Consider the following 24,410-nt stretch of genomic DNA (forward strand, 5'->3'; position numbering starts at 1 on the left):
TTTTTGTGCTAAATTGACACATTTAAGTTTGTGTTTATTTTCACGTGGATTTTTAGAGTCATGGATTTAGATGCCTATTAATTGGGCAAACTGTATATATATGCTTTGGAGAAGATCAGAGGTAGGCAGAAGGAACATTCCAAATTGCAGTTGTTGGACTTGGCATTGGACGTATTGTCATTACCAACAAGGTTTACTTTTTATTTCAGCATTTACTAAATGTGAATCTGGTACCTGCACACTGAAACTCCCACATTGCTGTGGGGTATATTTTCTGTTCATATTTTATTCCTGCAATAGCTAAAATTAATGTCTTTAATCTGAGTTTTAGGTATTGTTTGACTTTGTAAATATTACTTTTAATGTAGTGTATTCAGATACAGAATCAGTTTATACACTTAAGGAGAAACACAGGCATAGTTGTTACATAAATGAGTTCTCATTTCATATTCTGTAAACACAGGCTGAGTTGCAGTTTTTATACATGTTATTCCTGGAGAACCTTGGCAATTGGGAATAGCTGAGCAATAAAAGCAAAGATTCGTGATGACAAGTTTGTTTTGCCAAAATGCTCTAATTTAGCTTTATTCTTTCCACTGATTTTGGTGAAAGGTATTACCCTGGCAGTTTCTGGACACTAATAATGTCAGTGCAGGTGTGAGAGCCAGAGCAGCAAGAGTCTGATGTTTCCTACAGTGTCCTGCTGTCTCCCCACAGGAGCCTCTCTAGACTTAGAAACTGGTTTGCTTTCACACCATTCAGCACTGTCCCTCTTCCCCTTCCTTGTGAGAATGCCAGACAGGCTGCACATCTTAAGTCTGAGTTATGAACATCTTTCCACCAAAAGCAAGCTGTAGTCACCACTGATTTTTCCACAGACTGCTGAGTAAAGCATAAGGTCAATAGTTAGGACTTCTCTATTATTGGCTTCCTTTGTTCAGCTCTTTAAGGCAGTTTTTCTTTTTCTATAGACTGGATGTTTACTTCCATGGTAAAAAGTTTATTATTCCTACACATTATTTGAAACCCACCAAATCTTGAACTGCTGACAAAACATTTGACACTTGTATGCATTGAAGACCTTTCAGCTGCTACAACTGTCATTGGTGGTATTTTATACTACCAAGTAGAAATCCATGGGTGTGATGAAAACCTGGCTGAAAGCAATAAAGGGTACATCTGCCAATATATCCTGTGCTGCTGGTAGGTCTTGGAAGTTTAATTTTCTTGAACCAGATCCAGTGCTCAATTTTAAGTACATTGCAAAGTAGGAGAGTGGAATTTACTCTCTCTGGAAATTGAAAATAAAAGGGTTTTCACTAAGATGTGTTTGGCTGCTGAAGTTACATAAACTGATGATGCATGTTTTGGTTGTGCTAAGTAGCTGATGCTGAACAAAATTGCTCTGTGGACTTCAGATGTGGAAGCTGACAGCGTGGTGGCGTCAGAAGTCTCAGGAATGTCCTCTCTAGCAAGAGCAGAGCTCCCTTGGGAGGTGCTGAGATACAGAGCATGGATTTGGGCACACAGATGGATTTAGGAAGTTGTGTTCCCTTGCTATGATCAGTTGGACACCACACGGTCAGCTGCAAACAGTTACTTAAAGCTGAAGCACAGTCACTTCAGAAAGGATGATCTGGAAGCCTTTCTTCTGCAACACTGGGTTAAGTCCTTCAGAGTGAGAAGTCTATTTTCTAAAATCTCAGAAAGACTTTAGCAGTAAAACAACACCCTGGAAATGACACCTGAGCAAAGGAACACTTCAGCATCTTAGGCAACTCATTTGACTGCAAATGCTCCAATACCTTTCATAAGGACTAGGGCTGCAAGACTTTTACTTTCCTATTATATTTATAATAAAACCAAAACAACTGGATTTGAAATTGTGAATGCCTTGGAACCCATATAATACCATCTATAGTGGCAGAGAATCAGGAACTGCTTCAGTATATGGCAGTGGTCAGGTTTCAGCATGGTTATCAGCTTCATGCACTGATTTTTGAAGTGTGCTACAAAATTCTTATTTGTTTCTGGGTCTTTAAAGAATGTTTTGCAGTCATGTTTTCACTGATGTATTTTGCACATCCTGTGCTATAATTGTTTGAATCATCTTTAGAAACTTTGAGCTAGGTGATGAACAGCCCACTTTGAAAGTTACTGAGACAGCAATGCAGTTTTAAACCCAAAACTTATTCCAGACTTTTGTTCAGAAAACTAAATAACTTTCTAAGAATTTGCTCCTTTTAGGTTTTTTTTGGTTTTCCCTTTTTTAACCTGGACACATTAGCTGATTTCTCATTTTTCCTGAACCAGAAGCTTCACACTGGAAAATTAAAATATATTTACTCAAACTAAACTAATCTAACTAAACCACAGATGATATCAAGCCCTTCAAAGTTCTGCAGTGTTCCACATAATTTTGAGGTTGTTCATTAAAACTCTTCTCTTCTGCCATCACTCTAAAATTTATTCATTTTTTTTCCCTGTTAAATAAAGAATGTTTTAAGTACATTTATTTATTAGTTTTTTTTCCCTTAATCATAGTGCAATCTTAGATTGCTGAATACCCCCTACAATAAAATAAGACAATCTACAAAAAATATAACCTAGTATATTGGAATGCAGTATTAATCATATTTCTGGTTATTTGTGGGAGTACATATTTCAGTCTTTTAACACATTCTTATCTTTGAACATTTAAAGAAACTATTGACTCTATCAGAATGCAATAATTACATAAGAAATGTAATCCAAGTTAAAATACTGAGGGGGGAAAGGCTTTTATCAATACCAAAAATTAAGTTCAAATGATAATAGATCTTTCACATGACATCATAGTAGTATATATATTCTATTTATAGTATAGAATAGTATAACAGTGCATATATATGTACTAGTATATATAATAGTATTATAACAGTAGTTGATTAACACTGCTTAGCAGAATAATGAAGTCCACTGATTGACCATTAAGTTCTGCTGTGTGAAACTGAAAGTTGAGACATTGATTACACTTCCAAACATGGAACAGTTACCAAGCTTAATAAATATATTGAAAAAATATTTACAATGAATACAGAGAAAACAATGTATTCTGCTTCTAAGGCTAGGTATTAAATGAAGCAAGAGGGGACTCTTTCACCCATATGGAATTTCTTGATACTCTGCACAGAGCACAATAATACCATTAATACCTCTAAACTGCCCTTCTCTATGCATTTATCTCTTGCCTCCATCACTGGGTGGTCCAAGTGCACCCACACCACCACCATGCTTGGATCCCAAGGAATAAAAGAGTCGATAAGGCTGGAAAGGCTGAGCTCTAGAAATTCCTTTCCAGGGGCTGGATCCTGACCATGGTTAAAGGATGAAAAAGAAGGAAGGGAAAAGCTAGGGGAAGTGGTGTATTTCTGCATGCCACAGAGGCAGCACAGCTTACACCGTGTACTGCTCTGTTTGTCTTGGCAGATCTGGGTGCGCGGATCTGGCTGTGGGCGGGATTCTGCCAAGGATGGTCAGTGTTCGACTCACACCATGTTTAGGTCTCCAGTTATGCGTTTGTCTCCCATGTGCCTCTCTCTGCCAGTCCACAAAACAATGGCTTCCTAGCCATTTCTATTCTCAGCATAAGAAAAAAACAATAATATAAGCAGGATAACCATGTGCTAAATGTTTAGTTGAAGCTGCAGCATCCAATATATCAGAGATTTTGTCTGTAAGCCAGAAAGAAAATATAGACATAATAAAGAAGCTTTTAGTGATGTTTGCTGTCACAAAAATAGATCAGAAAAATAAAATATACTCTCTACCACAATGGAATGCAATGTTTTATTGGTACCGCTTGCAAGGTTTCATGGCATGCAGTGCAGGATACCTCATGGTGATGCTGAATGCATTTCATGACCTGGTTTTGGCAGCTTCTGGGACATCCTCTGTGTAGCTGAATTTGTGTGCTCTTCTTTCCTCTTCACTTAGAAGCAAGGCACACATTGCAAAACATTTTAGTCCCATCTCATACCTCTATTAACCATCTCTGTCCAGTTGTGTTCCCTTGTCCCCCTGGTGATGCAAAAGTCAAATGGAAATGTTTCCAATAACAATAGTGAATTCTCTAGATTTACACTTGTTGCAAATTATTAGTTAAAGATTCTTTACATCTGCTACAGATTTTAAATGCTTTGGTTTTGTGGATTGAAAAAGTTAATTGATTGTTCTATGGACAGACAGATTTAGATAATCACAGTAATTCCATGTACTAGCTCTGAGTTCTGGATTTTACATTTAGATCTCTGAAGTGTTTCGATGATGAGTAAGATTGCAAGCATAAGTAAATTTCCCTGTTTACTATGCATCTGAGGAGGCTTATACCATAAGTTGATTACAGCAGGTAGCTGGAATATTTTGCCTTCATGAAAAGAAGCAACGGTAAACCCATCCTGCTTCAAATATCTGTACTGTCAGTGCACTGAAATTCCACCTCTGTCTCCTTCAGCAGCAATGCCATGTTCAAAGCAGTTGTGCACTGAGATGCTGGGACTGTAGAAGAGGGTTTCTGCTTTTACTGAAGTTTGAGTGGTCTGTTGTGCGAAGCCTCTCAAATGCATACACTCTTTCATTTTCTGGGGCTAAATGTGCTGATCTTAGTCCAGAACCAATTGTTTTAGCATTGTGTTGGATGTGTATTCTCCTCCTCCCCACACTGTTTATGCCATCCTGTGTTCACTCTCTGCGTATCTTCCCTGGTTCCTCCCAGTTATGCTTTTGCTTTGTTCTGTAGTCTGCTAAAATCCTTACAGTTTTCACAGCATTTCTTACACTCTTTTGTGTAACCTGTATCTTAACAATCCCATTCCCTCTTTCCCTCCGAGCTGTTACAATTTTTATTTTCCTGTCCACTTTGTGAGCAGAATGTTCCATATCATCATTTTTATTCCTCTGTGTTTTCTTCTTTTAGTCAAGCAGTTTTCTGTTCTTCCCTGTAGAATTACACTTTATGACTACCAGGCCATGTGTAGGACAAACAAAGAGAGTAGCGACAGTGCCCATAGCTTACTGGACGTAAGTACAGCACGTCTCATGAGCATCTTTCCATGCCATCATCAAAGAAAATTGCTGCAAATATCTCATGGCCCTTGTAAGGCTTTTCTTTTGATTTGGAATGCTTACAGCTCTCGTGTTTATCCCAGAGCATACAAGGGGTGGTTTGTTATAAACTAATGCAAAGTGTTCTGGTTTTTCGAGTTCAATCATTTTAATGCTGGGCCACCATTTCGGAGGTTCTGTCAGAAAGGTCTTTGCACTGTATGAATGTGCCTGCTTAGGAATTTGTAAATTTGGCAATAGACTGTGTTTTGTCTAGGGGACTGGAAACACATATGCCTTTTCTGTATGTAAACATGTAATTCAAATTAAAATTTGAGATTTTTTTTTTTATACAAAAGGAATGGTTCATTGACAAGGCATGCAAGTCAGTGATTTTAACAATTTCTTCTTCTTAGTATTTAAACATGTCTTTTAAAGTATAATTTCAATGCATTTAAGACCTTTGTTGCAATTTGAGTGCAAACCCTGTCCCTCTGCTAGGCTTGATTAGAGACAATCTGGGTCTTGCCAAGGCAACACTTCCTTATTGCTAAATCCTCTATCAGGGTAATAATCCCAAGGATACCTTGTGACCATACATCCACTTTGCTGATTGCTGTAATAATCTGTTAGAATTTATCAGATGTTAGATAGAGGTTTTGCATATTAAAAAGGAGCTGTTTTCACAAATAGATGAGAGTAATGGCATGAAAAAATTTTTATGTAAAGAGAGCAGCAGCAAAACACTGGCAATTTTGCCAGTCTGGAAAAGTTGCCTGATAGTATTTATTTTTAAATGCACATCTAACTATAGAAAAATATAGATATAACTAGAAAAAAAAAAAAGAAAAACAACCTTTAATAATTTTGTACATTTGGGGGTGTTTTTATTTACATATTTACATGATTGTGGTTTTGATATGCCTGGACTTACGGCATTTATCAGTTTGTTATCCACTAAAGTCTGAACCCTAAAAAAGACCATCTTCCCATCATAAATACTAGACTGCAACGAGACCTAAACTATTAGTGAAATAGATCAGGCTGCTGTGAAACACATTTGCATGAAATATCTTAAAGTATATTACAACTCTTAACAACAACCTTCTATCCAAAACTTGGGACTTCAGTTCAGTTTGCCTAAGCACTCAGCAAGTAGAGCTGGAGAATTATCCCTTAAAAAGTGGGCTCTAACCCAAAACTATATTTTTTAATTATTTCAAAATTTTTCAGGATACCTAGGGAAAAAAAAAAAACCCTGCATCTGTTATGGCATACACTGAGACATGTCAAGGATTTTTTTAATTTAAATATAGTCAAGCTCTTCAAACTTCAAGAGAGTTTTGGTGATCCTAAGTATGAAAGATGAACATAGTTTTAGGTTATTATTTTCTTGTTGATTCAGTCACTTCTATCTACCATGACTATTGAGAAAGTATAAAGAGAACAAGCATTAAAGACACATAGGGCTGATTCCTCATTTTTCTTGTTTTTTGTCCAGTTTTTGACTCATAATGTTATTAGACGATATCCAGTATAATTTCTGCTTAAGTAAAAGTTTTACTCACAAATGTTTATCCTTCCTGTTAAGAACTTTGGTTTTATAAATACAGGAATAGAGACAGGGACAAGATAGCAACTCCCTAAAAAGTTCCTATTCTAAGCAGCACAGACATAGAGAAGAGGCATCAGAGACTCTATCCCAGCCTTTTAGACTGTGGGAGTGAGGTGATAAATTGGGGATGGACTAAACTTACAGATCACCAGGTCCATTTCTTTATCAGAATAGTTTTGCTTCTTAACAGCTCTCCAGATACTTTGTTATTTAGCACTTCTTTTGTTTTAATTGTTCCAAGACCTACTTGATTCTCCATAGAACCACTTTGTTGCAAATGTAGCAGCGCCATGGAGCGACAGAACAAAATTGTTTTGGCTCTCAGTGGTGGTTTAAATATGTAGAGAGAATAAAACTCCTGCAGTTTTTGTTGCAGTTTTTGAAGAAAGCATCTGTGAGTGGAAGAGGGTCTCAAGTAAAATCACATTTCATGAGAATGCATTTATATCAATGTAATTACATGTTTATTCTGCTGGAATTTCAAAACAAAACATGTTTTCATTTTTTGTAGACATTAATGTTTTTTTTTCCAATACACTGGGGTTTTAAATTTCAATTAATTTCTAGTATTAAAATAGTTACTAAAACACATGGTACATTTCACACTAAATAAGTATTCTTCATAAGTAATAGCAAATACATTGTTTTACATGAAATTTTGCATTATGAAAACAAAAGTATACAGCACATTTCATTACTTGGGCATGAAATTTCAGGGTTTTTGATTTGGAATGAAAATAAATAAGCTGTCCCACAGGGCTGACATTTGCTTTTCTTTCATCTCCTGGAAAGTCTTGTAGTTCTTTACCTTTTCCTATAAGACAGGGCTTGACAGGTGAAAATCTCAGACATTTTTCATTCTGCTGAGTTGTGATCCCAGCCTTCCATGGCATTGAGTCCTTTGGGTCTGTGAGTCCTCAGCCCTGCACAGAAACTTTCTCTATGACCCCTGAAAATTTGAGTTGTCCTGTTACTGCTCTGCCAAACAGCACTGCTTCAGTGAGTGCAGATTTGTGGTGGTTTAGCATGATTTTAGATATCTGAGGAGGTCTGGCATTCTGATTTCTATTTGGTAAAATAATCCGTTTGTATTTAACAGAGTCGGCAGAATTTTATTCAACTAGGACATTCTAATAAAGATGAAGGAGACAAGGAGAAATTCCAAATTTCTGGAAGCTGACTTTTCTGCCTGGCTTTTTTTCATGACAGATTAATCCTATTAATAGTCTTTTCAAAAATGAAATATTCAGAATATATCACAAGTGCTGTCAACAGAGGATTTTCAAAGGATTTGCTGCATTTGTTATGATCCAGAAAAACAGAGGGAGGAGGGAAATAAACTTCTTAAAGTGCTTACAACTGGATTGTCAAATGACACAGATAAACATTTAGGTAAATTCAGACTTTTCTGAGCCTAATGAGGCTGAGTTAATGAATAGAGATTTGCATTCAAGCCTGTGAGTCGCAGCCCAAGAAAAGCTCATTTTATCTACCCGAACTGTTCCTCTAGCAATAGCCTGGGAAATAGGAACCCCTAGAGGTTAAAGATTTAAGAATCATCTGCAAGAACTTTTCTTTTTCCACTGATAATCTGTGTATATGACCAAGTAGGATAAAAAGGAAATTTCATTACTTATACATTTTAATAATCAGAATAATATTTCTTGATCATTATAAAAGAGGTTTTTATGCTCCATATGCATTTGAATAACCAAAGGATAGTTTTTACATGAAGAATTCAGTTAAGATATAATTGCTGCATGTTTTGACTTTTTATTAAATGAGTTTCTTCTCTCCAGCCTTATAATGCCTTCTTTGCTGCAGTAAAGTGGATCATGACTGAACTTGTCTTGTAAGTATATTTCATCAAGAATGTAACAAATATTTCTATGAATGACTAAATACTTGTACTTTTGAATATTAGCATTTGTACCTTTTGTATTTAACATGCATCGTGATGCTTTTCTTGGATGATTTTAAATATAGCCATATTTGTCAAATTTTTTTCCAATTTCGCATTTTTGAAATCTGAATTTTGGCTGTATGACTGCAGTTTCACTTTTATCACATTCATGGTCTTCACTTATATCTGCATGTCTTTGTTTAGCAGATCACAATACACAACCCAAATTTCTTTCTGTGGTTATTATTGTTAAATATTAGATACATGTCTGGCTGTTTGTGATGCTGCTTGGGTGGGCTGCTGTGAGAAGAGAAACTTGTTACCCTGACTCACTGTATGGTTTATCACTTCATAAAGTTCTGTAAGAAGGACCCATTACAGTGCCAGAAAAGGTGTACTTGGATGTTGCTGAATTTTTCTATCTCCACTAATACTTAAAAAATTCCCAGTTAATTCATAATGATCATTATCTTTAAGAGAAGGTGCCTAAGAAATAGCAATATCACATTAAGAAGAGGAAGCCTTAAAATGTGTTGGTTATTAAGCTATATGTTTTATTATTCTTATCTGAAAGCAGAGCTGCAGATATGAGTGAATTTTATTTTACTGACATAGAACTGATTATTTTTCTTGTAGGCTTGTTTAATTGTAAATTGTATGAGCTTTTTTCAAAGTTCAGAATAAGAGTTAAGGAGAACTAAATTAATGACTGCTGCCAGAGGGCAGAGATTGATCTGAAATGCAGTTTTCTAAGTGAATATAAAGGAAAGAAATTATGTTAAAATTATACTGATACTGCATTTCACAGCTTTTAGAATGTTAAAACCTTCTATGTTCATAAGTATTGTAGATTCATGGGCATATGATGAACTGGATGTTGGTTTCACATTCTTTATTTTACAACAACTGATTGACTGATACATTTCAATCCATTCTTCCAAGGAAATCATGGTGTATTTCAGTTCTTCACAATTTAGTTAGAGTTGATTAGACTATGATTAATCTTTTCTGCCCCTCAAAGTAAAACAGCTTTATTATTTCAATTTGAGAATTAAGAAAATAAACTATTTTTTGTGTACTCCTGCGAGGTAGCCAGGATAGTTATAATCCCATGGCATTTTACTAAAGTCAAAATACCCATATGATAAAGAAATAATGTTCAACAGCAAACATAGTGTGTGCTGCCATTCATTGAGAGTTTTAATGGACACTACAAATAAAATAAATATTTTAAATTAAAAAGGGATAAATCTATGATTTATTGATGGGGTTAGTTTCAGAATAAATTTTCAGAAGGAAAAAAAAAAGCCAGTAAAAATATGAGAATAGCAGTAGGTGCTAATCCCAGAGTTATGCCAGTAACTTGAATTTCAGTTCTGTGTTAGCTTTTATTTAAAATAGGATTAACGTTATCAAGCTACTGCCAGTTTAGTATTTTGAAAACATTCTGTGGGGTAATGTGAAAACTCTAATAATTTCTCCAGGTTCCTTGTGGAATTTAATCTATGCAGTTGGTGGCACTCTGATCTAACAGCTAAAGGTAAGTGTGACTTTTTTTCCCAGCATAACCACAGAAATGTCTAGAGTAATTTGGACTTTTAAAATTCAGATGTGTGTACACTGTTTTAGATTAAATAATAAACATCTGATAATAGTTTTTCTCCCATGCCAGCATTTTTTCTTTGTTAATGTTTCCTAAAACACAAGAGAATTAAGATCTTCTATGAATAACCACTAAGCGCTTGTATGCACTCTAGGAACACAGTACACTACTATAAGAGAAAAGTTAAAATAATAGATAATTATTAAATATGTTTTTAAAAAACATTTCTCTTCATTCCAAAACAATCTTTGTGAATAAAGCAATTACACTGTTTTAGTTATATGACTTGTTGGTTTGTTTGTTTTTTTTTTTCTAGAGCTGCCATAAATGTAGTGGAGTTATTGTGCTGGAAAATGCTATTTCAAAAGTGTACAGAAATATGACCATCCCTATTATTTCATACAAAACTAATTTTTAAAGCTTAAGATAGTGGGGTTTATGCTAAAAAGGGCTGATCTTTATTTTGTTTTATCTTTCAATTCAAAATAGACATTTAAATGTTTTAAAATTCAATTTATTCAAAATATTTTTTTTAAATGCAGAAGCTTCATTCGAAATAATGGAAATTTTTAATAGTTCCACTAAGAATGGGAAGTTTTCAGTGTAAGCTGCCTTTCTATATTTTAACAGACTTTTTATGGGATTTTTAGAAGTGTTGCTCAAAGTAAAGGGCCACTTTACAAGAGGAGTGCTCTTCAAGTGACAATTTAATAAGCAAATTGTGCTGGTGTCATTGACTGGTGTAAGGATTTCAACTCAATTCTTCAGCTTCATATTTGCATATTTCTTAGCAAAGCAGGGGATAAAATTGCTGCTTTAGGCTTCATTTAATATTTGCATTGCCTGGATACTAGGCTGTCTTTATGCCAAAATAATATCCTGTCTGAAGCTAAAATATCAGTCAGGCCCCTAAAAACCAAGACCAACTGTTCAGTGATTTCCTGGAGCATGAAGAGAACCATCCCTAACACTGAGGCTGTGAAGGACAGCCGGGTTTGCTGTGCTAGACCCAGAAAATGCAAAACCCTTCCTTGTGCCTGTCCTCGTCCTTGGTGTTTGCAGAGCAGCCAAAGCAGCCAGTGTAAGAAATAAATATGTTTTTTTCAAATCTACTGTACAAATATGCCTTCAGATATCTTGACATGAAACATCTAGTTGCATCTGCATTCTGTGCTAGAGAAAATATCTTTCAAACATAGCATCCTTCTTCGTCCCATGAAAATGAACATCTGATTTGCATTTTGAGAGTGCACTCATTACAAAAGAGGCAATAATAACTTTCAAACTTCCTTTTATTTAAAGCAAAACTATCACTGCAGCTCTTTGATGGACCAATATCGTTGAGAAATTTCCATTCATGTTTTAGTTGACAGTGAAGTTTTAATTTCATGAGTCACTTGCTGCATTTTTCTGATGAGTTAAGAGTAGTGGAAATACCCCCTCAACACACTCTTTGGAATCTCAGTACTTTCAGGGTAGTGTTTGCCCAGCCCATATCTGTTTAGGTAGCAAAGGATGGTTTTTGGAATCAGCATATTTTAGGAAGAAAAAGCAGAAGGTATTTCACAAGAGACCAGGAGAGAAAAGCATGTGCTTAGGCATTGTCTTCTGTAAATTCTGTGTTACCACTAAGAGTTGTCCTATTTATGACTGCACTTCATTAAATTAAAATTAATAAACATGCATATTTATTTTTTACTTAACAATGTTTACCAAAGCTCAGGGGGAAAAAAAATCAGTTCCTCAAGTGGAGAAATTGTTTCCCACTCAAATTGTGATGTTAATAGAATGTAATATACTATGAAGATGCTGGAGGGTCCACACACACCTGCCCATTTACCAAACCTACTATGAAAAATACCTTTGCACAAGATCTTGTAATTGCAATCACATTTGTAAATGAGAAAGAAGAACCCCTAAACCTTGGACTACCCCATCATCTTCTGGACTCTAGTGAGGTGCAGGAAATGTGAGACCCATGAATCTTTTCAGCCTTTTCAGCCTCTTTGTTACACAAGCCATATGTTGGTACAAGTAGGTAGGCTCAAAACACAGGTGATAAACTCCAGTCATTCCTGACAACAGATAAGGAGAACAGAAGAGAAAGGGACGAGGTGCAGTAGAGCTAGTAAGACAATTTTCTAAAAAATACTGATTAAATATCTCACAACCAGAGTGAGAGCATCAGAAATAACAAAACTTTTCTGACCAGCTTTAGTACCTCCTTTGAGAGCTGTGCATTTGGTTGAACAAATTTTGGGGTTTTTTTATTGTATGCAAGAACTGTGAACAGTTCAGAAATGCATGCCCTGGTGTGACTGGAAATGCAGATGTGGTGGCTCCCCTGGCAGTGCTCAGTGGATGCACACTCACTCAAACAGATCATCTCCAGGGGAAGGTCTGTCGAGCCCAAGAGCCTGTTCTGTGTAATCTATTTTTGTCATACCTCATCTTGTTTTCCCACTTAGCAATTAGTTTAAGATAGGGCTAACATTTGTGCTGATGTGCAAAGTGTATCTCTGTGTTAAGGAACAATGAAGGGCTGGGGAGGAAAAAGAAAGGGAATGAGGGAGAAACAACGTGTGACAGATACTTCAGAGTGAGAGCCAGAAGATGTCCTGTAGTTTGACCTTGAACCAGCCCCACTGCTTCCTGGTAACTCAGTTTCCCAATCTTTTGGATGGAAATAGTGACACTTTTCCCTTGCATTGCAAAGCCTTCAGAATAAAGGAGTCTTAATTATTACTATTTTGGGAAGCAGATAACAAGCATTGCTCTTGGGTAAAGTAACTCTTCCGCCTTGCCCACCCACAGAGTTATTTTAACTGATGAAACCCTACAAAGATTCCCAAGCTGTAATATAAAATAGATGTTTTGGTTTCAGTAAAATATACCACACTTTGCATACCAAATAAATGTAAACTCCCATGAATAAAGGTTAGTGATGCACAGCACCACTGAGATAAAAGTGACAGTAAATCCATCTTGGATCTACACAGAAAGAATAAAAACTTGTGCATAAATGTAAAGTAGGTTGGTAATGGCTAAACCATTATTAACTACTTTAACAGTGATGTCTTGCAAAATTACATTCCCCGGAAAACTTTTTTTTTTAAAATTTAATTGAAAAAATAGTGTTATGCACTGCCTAGGAAATCTCACAGGGTGGCAGAAGCTGAGTAACATTTCCGTTCTCTGTGAGCTCTTCAATACAGCATCTCATGTTGTTCACAATTTTGTGTGCTGTTCTTCTCATGTTAACATCAAGATGTTTTTTGCTGTGCCTATAGCGCAGAGGTTGAAACAAACCCTAGAGCCCTGTGACACAGAATATCCAGCCTTTGTTTCCGAGCGCACTATAAAGGAGACCACGGGGAATATTGCTTGCGATGACTGTTTCAAGTAAGCCCTTTCAATATTTTTTTTATACAACTGTTTGTGACAAAGCAATAAAACTGAATTATTGAAGGCTGTTTTGAAGAATGTAGCAGTCTGTTGTGTTTTATCCTGTGTACTGACCTCTGTCAAGGTGTCATTTCTCCTCTTACAGGGGTCACTTAAAACTTTGATGCTCTTAAATTAAAGCCGTGCCTATTACTTTCTGCAAAAAAAAAAAAAAAAAAATGTAAAAGAGATAGAGGTTTATATTAATTTCAAATAGTGAATGTTTTAATACTTTTCCTAAATGCCGGCAGCATTCTAAGGGCATAGGTTGTAAGATTTACATGGAAAAGGTAAGTGCTGTTCAGTCTCCTGTCCAGGAGTGAAACCCTGCTGGATAGGTTAGGAATTCCCTTGTGGTAGAGTGAGATCTGGTTGTTTTACTGGAATGCCAAACAGAGTTTCCTTCTTAGAACTGTTAGTCTGAAAGAGTGGGAGACGATTAAATCTATTCTCCAAACTTTCAGTGCTGGGAAGCTGAGTTAATAATAACAAATCTCACATGACAGTGCTGTAATGTCATTTCTACCAGTGCTCCTGTACTCATCTGTTATAGAGCTAAAAGAAGAGAAAGATTTCAGTCTAGCTTTCTTCTTTCACACTGAAAATGTGTTTTCTCTGCATTCGGTGCCCATGTTCTGTGGCATTTTGACTGTAGTTCTGGTTGATTTTAATTGTGAAATTACATAGGTATTGCTTATGCAAATTTCTGTACTTTGATGTCTCTTAATTGGATTTGCTTTATGCTGAGAGGTTGTCATCACCAGGGAGAATAGTATTTACAGCAATAATTTGTCTATCAATATAAATGTCAGGAAGAATTTATAAGTCAAACAAAAATTGTTACAGCTCGTGCTTTCCAGGCTAAATCAATATGCAATTAGCAAATAAAGGTGAAAATTTTACTTTGAAGTCAATAGGTATGCTTCTGGACTTCTAAATTTTCTCCTTGATATTTTCATTACTTTAAAACAGGAAACAGGAGTAAGTACATTGCAGATAAATTTTAAGTGCTAATATTCACTTTTCATTTACTACTGACCAACTTTTAAGTAGAAGGAAATTGTTAATGTCTAGTATGAATAATTGGTTTTATATGGCTTTGTGGAATAGAAGTATGAGAGTGCTTTGTAAATTGATGCTCTGGAACCCTTTAAGTGCAACAATGGGTCCCACTGCCTGAAAAGTACAAGCTCAACAAAATCAAGCCGTGATTTTTCCACTTGACATATTGAATACAATGAAGGTTACACTGCTGTGAGTGCTTTGTGCCAGCATTGTAGAACTTAAGCAGCCGGTTTTTTGTGATAATTTAACAGAAGGTTACTGAGAAGTTGTGCAACAAATTATCATGCAGTCCTGGAGGTGTTCCAGGCCAGGTTGGATGGGGTTTTCAGCACCCTGGTCTGGTGGAAGGTGTCCCTGCCCTGGCAGGGGGGCTGGAACCAGATGGTTTTTAAGATTTCTTCAAACCATAACCATTGTATGATTCTGTTTAAATATTGCAAACAGACATGATTCCATGCAAAGAAGATTAATTTAACAGGACTAAGTTTTCTCAAAGGAATGCAGATTTTAGTCTGTGTTCCTAGGTAACTTCAGGTCAAAAGAAATAAGTTTCAAAAATAATACAATTCTGCAATACTTGGAATGCACCAAGTTGGAAACTGAGTTTAGTGAAAATTATAGTATTTCAAAAATAATGCACTAAGATCTTTTTCATAGAAAAACATTTTGTGTTCCGCAGTGGAAAAAAAAATAAAAGAAAACCCTGTAAGTTGCAAACTGATCTCAAGGCACCCATTATTTTTCTCCACAAACAATGGCAAAACCTAAAGAAATAATCCAGAAGAACTATTAGATTCTCATGGGAAAGTTGTTCATTATACCGTTTACCCACTGTCATTAACAATCTACAAATTGCATCTAAGATTGCAGACTTCATTGGATTCCAAATATTTTTGTTATAACCCAGGACACTTTCCCGCAGGACAGCTAAGGAATTTGACCCAAAGTCCTTTGTAGACCTACATCTTCTGACCCAGTTTTCTGTTTCATAGCCTCAGTACCAATAAATATTTTTACAAGCAAGTGTATTGCTTAATATTTGTAATTTAAGAATGATGGGATCAATCAGTCAAAATTCAGATTCAATCTTTTATGCAGTAAGTCTGGAGCTGACCCTGTGTCCGCTGCTTAACCTGCACAGCATCACTTTGAGCCAGTGGGGATTGTTTTCTGTGTCCTCCTTGGATCATGTTATAGGTTCATCTGTGATACATAATTGCAAATATTTATTGCAAATATGAGAAGATGTGTAAATATTTACCTGATTATGCACCCCGTCAAATACTGAAAAACTACTTGAAAGACATTAGAAAAGTCAGTATATTGTGAAGAGGTTTGCAGACAAAAGTTGTGCAAATACTCTGATTTAAGCAAGTTTGTGTCAAAAGATACCCCAGTCCCTGGCTTTTGTTCCTGCAATGCCAGGCAGTACTATAGAGCCCTTGTCTGAAAAAGGAGACTAAAAACAGTCTCTTAGTAGAAGTAAAAATGATGACTGATGTTAATTGAAACCATATAATGTTACTTAGATAAGACATTTTGGGACACAAATTCTGTGGTTTTGCTAACAAAGTCACAGTCATAGCCGGCAAGGTCACAGGGTGAGGGGCAGAGGCTCAGTTTTATTCTGTTGTGGGTGTCTGTTACTGATCTTGTAGAAATACTCTGCCCATGCACAGAGGGACAGTTACCAACTGCAGTAATGAAAATTCATAAACATTTCCAATCATAAATTTAATCATGGGCATTTGGATTTAAATTGAAATATCCTAAAATAAATCACACAGTAGAAAGGACTACCTGCTAATTACTTTTTTAATAATTGGCTCACATTTACAGCCTTCTCTGGGAGCTCATTCAATGGAAGGACACCTATACACTTGAGCAGGCTTGGAGTCAGGCACTAAATATACACAGACATATAAAATGCACTTTCTATATGTAAACTTATCTCTTACAAGCAAACGACTTTGGGATAAATTGCAACGTTTAAAAAAGATCTTTAAAAATATAGGTTTTATTAAGAAAGCAGGAGCCTAAAAGAAAATAAGAATTAACATAAGAATGTCATTAGGGTCAGGGTTTGGCTGTCCCACCCCATAATTTGTTGTTATTCAATATCCCAGTGATTATTAAATTAATCTGTTATTTAAACAGCAATCAAAAACAAGTCAGCCCACATTTTCTAAGCACTGTCAACAAGAGAGAAAAACTGGGATTTTTTGAAAAATCTGAAATGGTTTAATATTTCCCAGTAATCTATTCCTTTTTATAGCAGAAAAAAACTAATAAAAAATAAACCCCATTACTTCTGAAAATTTAGATCATAGACTGTTCTATCACAGCCTCAACGTTGAAAGTAGTTAATTGCTAAAGAGAAATATTTTTTCTGTATCAGTCTCAACTGGCACTATTTCTGTGGAGTCAGAACTACACTAATGACAGATGTACTTGGTATGGGCTTTAAAGGTGGTGTGCTGCTCAGAGATGAGTTTCTGATTAGACATCGAGGTTGAAGTTTTAGACTATTGTTATTCAGCAATGCTCACTGGGTACCTCACCAGTTTTTGCCTTCTGGGGATCTCATCATAACAAATTTTAGTTGCACTTATAGTGTCTAGGAAAAGAATCCTTAAAATGTCAAAGTTGTTATAAAATAGAATTGATGATGGCTGTTAAGATTAGAAAATGTTTGCCAGTCTTCTTTGTATATACTCCCATCTCTTTGTAGAACAAACAAAAATGTTTTTGTCTAATTGCAAATCTCATCTATGCATGAAAATTCAAATGTTTTCATTTAGCTTCATTTAGGAAAATACCATTAATTTCAGCTATAACTGCTATGAAGGTTAGTATAGCAATTTAATCATCGGACTATTTATACTATAAGCATATATGTTAAAATTTCAAAGCTGCACCAGTTGAGTGCATAGTTGCCAAATTTGTGAGTTCACTGTAAAAACTGTGGGTATACAGATTAGGCAGCAGTTGCACAGTCAAATGCTTAAAAATTTGCCCTTTTAACCTCTCCTGTTCATGTGTGATGACATATTGGACTTGGATGAAGATCAAAAATCTGGCCTTACTTCCAAAAAATCCCCCTTCACTTTTAATTGCAGTGCTCATAGGTCTACAAGGTCAATACCAAAACCCCAAAGAAACTGTTTTGCTTCCAGTTGAACCTTTGTTCACAATCTTAAGACACAAAGAGGAAAGTAAATATAAGAAAGCCATATTGTCACTAGGGAAGCAAGGAAGCATTTAGGTACAATCATCCTAACCCTCGGAAAGATTTATGCATGTTTTAATTATGCCAGATATGAAAGATGATTACATTTACCTTACCTTGCTGGGCATTACATGTAAATTCCTGTTAAAATGCATAGGAACTACTTATTTGAATAAACACTATCCCACGTATCATCTATTTGTCCCAATAGAATGTTAGTAAGCAGACATTAAGTTAACAAGGAAAACCATCAAGAAACCAAATTGTTTCTCTTGCTTTCTCATAGAATAGGCATTGAATTACATTTATTGTCAATAAAAGAGGTAGATGGCAATGACATTGAACCCTTCATGTGGATTTATCATTGCAAATTTCAGACTTGTCCACTAAATGTACAGATTTGGCACTAACAAATAAATAACAACAGAAATGAGACGCAGAGTGCTCAGGTCATGAGTGTATTAATGTCAGGAGCAGTGCAATCTGCAGAAGTTAAAATGGAAATGGTTTTTAAAAGCCACTTAATCTCGAGACATACCACCATTTACTAAAATATTTCCGCATTTCTTTCTCAGTAGAGGCTTGCCAAACTGCTGTACTTGATCATGTTTAAAATGTGAAAATAAATACACAGTTCAATTTCCCATGAAATAAATAATCATTTGCCTTTTCAGATGTAGTTAGTTTACTTCTAAACAAACCAGCTTGCTACATAAACCAGCCAAAGCATCCAGGGCCAATTTCTTCTCTTTCAGCGCTCTATCGATGTGTATCCGAATGTTCCTGTGTCTGTCCTTGGGCATTAAATTATAGTTAGTCTTCTAGAAGGCATTTTGGATTGTATTCTTTTTTACTGTATCAGCCTTTTACGATCCTGAGGGAAATGCTGTCTCTATTTCCCCACCCTTGGTTGAGCCTTGTGTGTTTTTGCCATGCCCGGTACCCACAGTGGCACTTGGTTTGGACCCGTGCCCATGCTGGGTCACAGGTGTGCTGCAGCCAAACTGCTCAGGATGCTCTTCATAGTGCTGAGCAGACCTTGATTTCTGAGGGCTTGCTTAGATGTGCATGGAACTAAAGGAATATCTTCAAGGGAAACACTGTATTTTGCATGCCTCAATGGTTCCTTGTTGAAGTCTCAAGGATCACAATATAAGTATATGGAATTATCTTGCACTTCTCTTTTGAAAAGTAGATCTTCCAGACTTGAAGAATACTTATGGCTGTTAAAAGTCTTTAAATTTGAGACAACATCAGTATTTCTAGAAACTTATTTTAGCCAAAACCCCAAAACTCTACAAGACCCAAAAATACATTTCCTTGTTCTTTCCTTGTAAAAAGTATCAAATTATGCAATTTAAACTGCTAGAATTGTTTATTAAAGGTCTTTATACTTAGCTTAAAATGTTATATTGTGTGTTACCCACACTTCTCCACTTGCAGGCTAAATAACTTTCTCTTCACTTCAAAGGCACTAGTGATTACAATGTTTGTCATGCAGGTGTAATTTAAAGTCACTGTATGGGCAATTTAATTCTACCCTTTGATAATGTATATTTTGAATTACCAGTTCAGGAAACACTGTAAATTACTATTTTCATTTAAGAAAAAAGGTATATAAAATAATAGGGCAAGACATATCTAAGTTACCAGGCAGGTCTGTGCCTGCCAGTCATCAGTTTAACAATCCCTTGAACAGTTTTCAAGGCTGGAGAATTTCTGTTTGCTTGAGGATTTTGTTGTTTGGGTTTTTTTGGTGTTTTTTTTTTTGTTTTTGTTTTTGTTTTTTTTTTTTTTCCTAGAACATTTTTAGTATGCTTGCTGAATTCTTAAGCATTTTAGTTGTTTGTACACAGATTGCCACCCTATGTCTCCCTCTGTAAGAACTGTAAAATCTTGGAATTTTTGGTGAAAATGAAGTTTGGCTACAGGCTTTCTCTCACCAGTAGGATGAGATGTGCATTCTTTCTCTTAAATCCTCACTTCCAATAAAACCTCTGCAGGGGAATGCGATGATCTGCACCCATTTACTTTTCAAAGTTAAAATCAGTACTCAATTAAAATATAAATCATTATCTACTTAAAAGTTACATTTTGAACAAGCATTAATAAATATTAATGAAACAATAGTAGCTACATTTTGAACAAGCATTAATAAATATTAATGAAACAATAGTAGCTGATACAATGAAAGGATGCTTTGTAATGACAAATTTAAAAAGTTTAAAAATATTTTAAAAAGTTGTATGTATGCCATAATGTATACAGCTCAGTAGTAATATATATTATTTTTATTAACAATGGCTTGGGATAGGAAAAAATGATTGAAATTGAGAAATGTTGTGATGAATTTTTAAAGCCAGGCAGTTGTGAAGAATTGGTAATACTGGAACATTAATTTTAGTTTGTAATATATTCATATTATGGGCAGATATAAAACAATGCAAACATGGTTTAGACATCTTTACATGGAGCAGTTTCCTTTTTAAAGGGTTCGGGATAGCTTAATGAATATTTTAAAACCTTTAACTTAGTAAAACAGCATGAATGTTAAGATTTCAGAGACATGCAAGGAACATTTGTATATTATATAAAATAATACAGAGTTTTAGCTGACTATAGAAAAGATGGCACATAGTGTGCTTGAGTCTTTCAGATGTGACCTTCTCAATCATTGCTAAAGTTTATGTTAACAGAAATAAATTAACAACATGTTTGCAAAACACACTGGACACATCCAATGAGGAGTTTAGCTCCAGGATTTATTACTCTTTTAATGTGAATCTCTTGGTCATTTCTGCTTTTTATACTTCAATTTTTGTTGTGCAGCTCCTTGATAGAGTCATATTGTTGATGAGACTTGACCTAAGTTCTGGAAAAGAGTAGTTACCAATTCTTGCAATTAAATGTTACTTTTACAATGTCATATGATATCTGTGAGCTTTTGTAAACCAGAATTTATCAACTTGCTTTTTAATCTTAAAGTTATATTTAGAACCTAACTTAGAAATCATATAGCATTTTAAAAAACACAATCTGAGATGTCTCTCAATACAAACCACAGCTACTTGTATGGAGCTAAAGAACTGCTAAAAAAGCATATTTGCTAACATGCTGTAGTGGACCTGCATTTTTCAGCCTGGATATCTTCCCTGACCTCTCTGTTGTGGTCTTGTTAAGCAGGTGTCACTGCCAAAAGAAGAATTCTTTAGGAGACCTCTGATATTATTTGCTTTGTGCAGTCACTGTGTCTCCTCTGTTGGTCACAGTGAGCACAGAACCAGGTACACACCCTGCTTGTGGAGACCCATGCATGACATACTCAGCTTGAGTTTGTTCAGAGGTCTGAATGCTGGCAAATGTTTAAAGTTTGTTGGATTTCTGGTCTTGATTTCTTTGGAAAAAAAAAAAAAAATGCCAGTACATTTTAAAGCTGGAGGTCAAGCTCTTCATTATCCTACCCCTCGTATGGAAAGGTGGCTGCACTAGAAGGGTCACAAACAGTCCAATGCCTCACTACACTGAGCATCTTCTGTCATCCTAAAGGCTGTAAACTAAGTTTTTGGATGTTTGCAGCATTCCTAACACGCAGTTGGTCAAGTACTCTTGTCTGAGCATCAGTTAATTAAGAATCCCCTCCTGGTGGGGAGTGGGTGAGGATGGGCACTGCTGGGGATCCTGTCTGAAGCCGAGGGGTTTCCAGCCATGGCACAGCTCTGTGGGGCTCTGAGCACTCAGCAGCACAGGAGTGGGAGGATGACACTGCTCACCTAAATCCTCAGTGCTAAACTTTGCCCTTAGTATCTTTGCACTGATACCAAATTGCACTACAGTCAGTCAGGCTGTATGTGGTGGCAATACTTTGCTAGCATGAGGTCAGGATCCAATTTCAAGCCTGAGGCTGGAAGTTTATCTGCTGCTTTTCATGTGAGAGAACCATTAGCTATTTTTTTATATACTGCTCCAGCTCCCAGAAATGTTGTTATTGGCATATATGTAATTTTTACAAATTGCATTAAATATTTCATTCTCTATCATCGTTTATTTGGAAAGAAAAACCATGAAAAAACACAAAAAACAAGTAGCACAACTTGACTGTGATATAAACATTTCATTCATTCATTGCAAAAATGTGATAAGCAAGGGAGATGTGGGTTGGAAATGTGGCCAGCAGCCTGGAAAGCACATGATAGGAGTTGGGAAACAGCAAAGTGGATATCTGCACTTCAGTTGAATGCTTAAAGTTTGTTCCAGACCATTAGGGTTGAACATTTGCAACCAACAGTTTTGTGAGTAACACATATTTGAGTGCAGCGTGCACAATATTTTCCATTTGCTCTGCCCTCATGCTGGTATTTTTTTTCTCTAAAATATAGGAAAGATCACATTTGACAGATGTGTAATGTAATCCCAAAGTTACAACTCATCTTAATCCAAAATACTCCAAGTTCATTAATGGAGGTTTGCAGGCAAAAAATACATTGAAACACCCAGGAGGAAAAGGCTGAGTTTACAGTGATGCTGAAGAGCCAGAGTGGTCACTGAGGGCTATCTAAGCTGAGTTCCATGGAAAATTAGGCTCTTCCTTTGTGCATTTGTTTAGGTTGCCAATTTGAAAATATTGCCCTATGTTTATTTCAGTTCAAACTACGCAAAGTGAAATTCTTCCATGCTTTGTAGGATTTGTCTGCCTGAGCAAACAAGTGGTATTAAAAGGATCTTTTCTACTGTCACATGAAAATGATTGATATGATTATGTATGTGCAGGAGGGACATTTGCAGACACAATACTCTGATATTCAACTCATAATTTGATTTTAAGTCCCATGGTCATCACTATGACATTAAACGATAATAATAGTGTTCCAGTGGTCATTAAGGAAAAAAATTGAAAATACATACATGGATTTTTTTGCTCTTAAATCAGGCTGCTAAACCTCCTGAGCATGGAATTACAAGTGAATCCGAACAGTGATTTCAATACTTATATTACTAAAATCCTGCCTAAGCCATGTGTTTGTCATGACCACATATTCTGCTGCAGAGTGTCTGTTTTGTAGGGACAGATATAACAGCAGGGTATTTTTGTAAAATTAAAATAGAATATTGATTATAAAATACATCATCTAGATCAGCAATTATTACTTATGAACAAGGCTTTTTTAAATTAAAGTGCAATAATGAAGTATTTCTGTGAGAAAAAAAAGAATTTCAACAGGAAACACACAGCATTGTTTTTAAACAAGTTTAATTGCTTTTAGTGTTGTTGTTATGTTCAAATTCTGCCCAAATTACAAAGAAATATCTTCCATTCTTCAGTGTAATGAGAAGATATTCTTTCTAAATGTTCTGGTCCCACAAGCATAGTTTTATCCTGTGTCTTTTGAGTTCCACGCTGCTTGACATTAGTTCTGTTCCTTCCAACACTTTTCAGCCTTTGCAGCTGTTTGAAGAAAATAGGGGGCCATGGATCTGAAAATCAGAGAATTCTGAATGCTCTCAGGAGGTTCCCTGCCATTCTTTTTCGCTGAAACAAGTCTTGTAGCAGTGTCAGTAGCCACCAGAGCTAATGGCAGCAGGGCTGCAGGCCAAGAAAAGGAAAATAGTTCAGTGCAAATGACCAAGAAATGGTGGTGTTTGGGATCCTCAGTCTGAACAACACATTATCACTGTGTCCTCTCTTACAGCTGCCTGGCCCACTGTAAAAAATATGCTGAGTTGAACCAGTTTCCCTAAGATTCACTGTGCTGGGGCTGTGGAAGTGGCTGCTCATTAGCAGGGAAATCTCATGTCTGTGTCCAGTTTATATCCTGTCCAACGTTTAACAGCAGTGGACAAGGAAATGGATTACCTCTCCTGCATGGAAACACAGAGACTGAACTGCTCAACTGTAATATTGATTTCCTTTAAGAGCAGATGCTGTAGTCAAATGGTGGAGGGTAAACAACTTAAAGGTTAGGTTTGCTTAGCTGGATGAGACACATCTCTGGTAGGTCTGAAATAGAATTACCTTAGCTTTGCCTGTTATTGATCCAGCTATGCTAGGAAGGCAAAGGGGAAGCCAACAGCATTTCAGAGACAAGGTGTTAAGCCTGCCACATACAGATTTTGGACCGTATGATTGAGGTATTTGCAGTGAAGCAGTGGCCTGCATTAAAAAGGGAAATCAATGACCCACAGAAGTGTGTGATCTGCAAGTTGGCCACTGAGCAGGACTTGGTCTGTCAGGAGATAGAGCAGCCAGGAAGGAGAAAGGGCACAGCTCTGCCTTGCTCCTGCTGGGCCTGCTTCCATCAACATGGGAAATGCTCCAAAATCCCTAAGGAGACAGACTGCAGAGTCCTCATGGCAAAGCCACCTCCTGCAGCAGCAGCAAAGCTGCTTCCCTAGATCCTTTCCCACAGGGCACTGTCACTGCTTGTCCTGTCGTCCCGTCCTTTCCTCCATCCTGGAACATCTTCCTTCTTTT

General features: G+C 36.3%; 1 protein-coding gene across 6 annotated transcripts in view; it reads left to right on the forward strand.

The window, feature by feature from the left end:
• CACNA2D3 (calcium voltage-gated channel auxiliary subunit alpha2delta 3) overlaps positions 1 to 24,410 on the forward strand; it is a 400,132-nt gene that overhangs the window by 369,110 nt on the left and 6,612 nt on the right. For 5 of the 6 annotated variants that reach the window (XM_021532923.2, XM_021532931.3, XM_021532906.3 and 2 more), the window contains 4 exons: positions 4,983 to 5,058; positions 8,497 to 8,549; positions 10,085 to 10,140; positions 13,494 to 13,605. In XM_021532923.2, the coding sequence (XP_021388598.2) occupies positions 4,983 to 5,058; positions 8,497 to 8,549; positions 10,085 to 10,140; positions 13,494 to 13,605 (297 nt within the window). Of the gene's footprint in view, positions 1 to 3,468; positions 4,207 to 4,982; positions 5,059 to 8,496; positions 8,550 to 10,084; positions 10,141 to 13,493; positions 13,606 to 24,410 lie in introns of those variants that run through there. The other variant, XM_021532953.3, reaches the window with a different exon arrangement.

This window comes from Lonchura striata, chromosome 12 (assembly GCF_046129695.1).
Source record: "Lonchura striata isolate bLonStr1 chromosome 12, bLonStr1.mat, whole genome shotgun sequence".
Classification (NCBI taxonomy): Eukaryota; Metazoa; Chordata; class Aves; order Passeriformes; family Estrildidae; genus Lonchura; species Lonchura striata.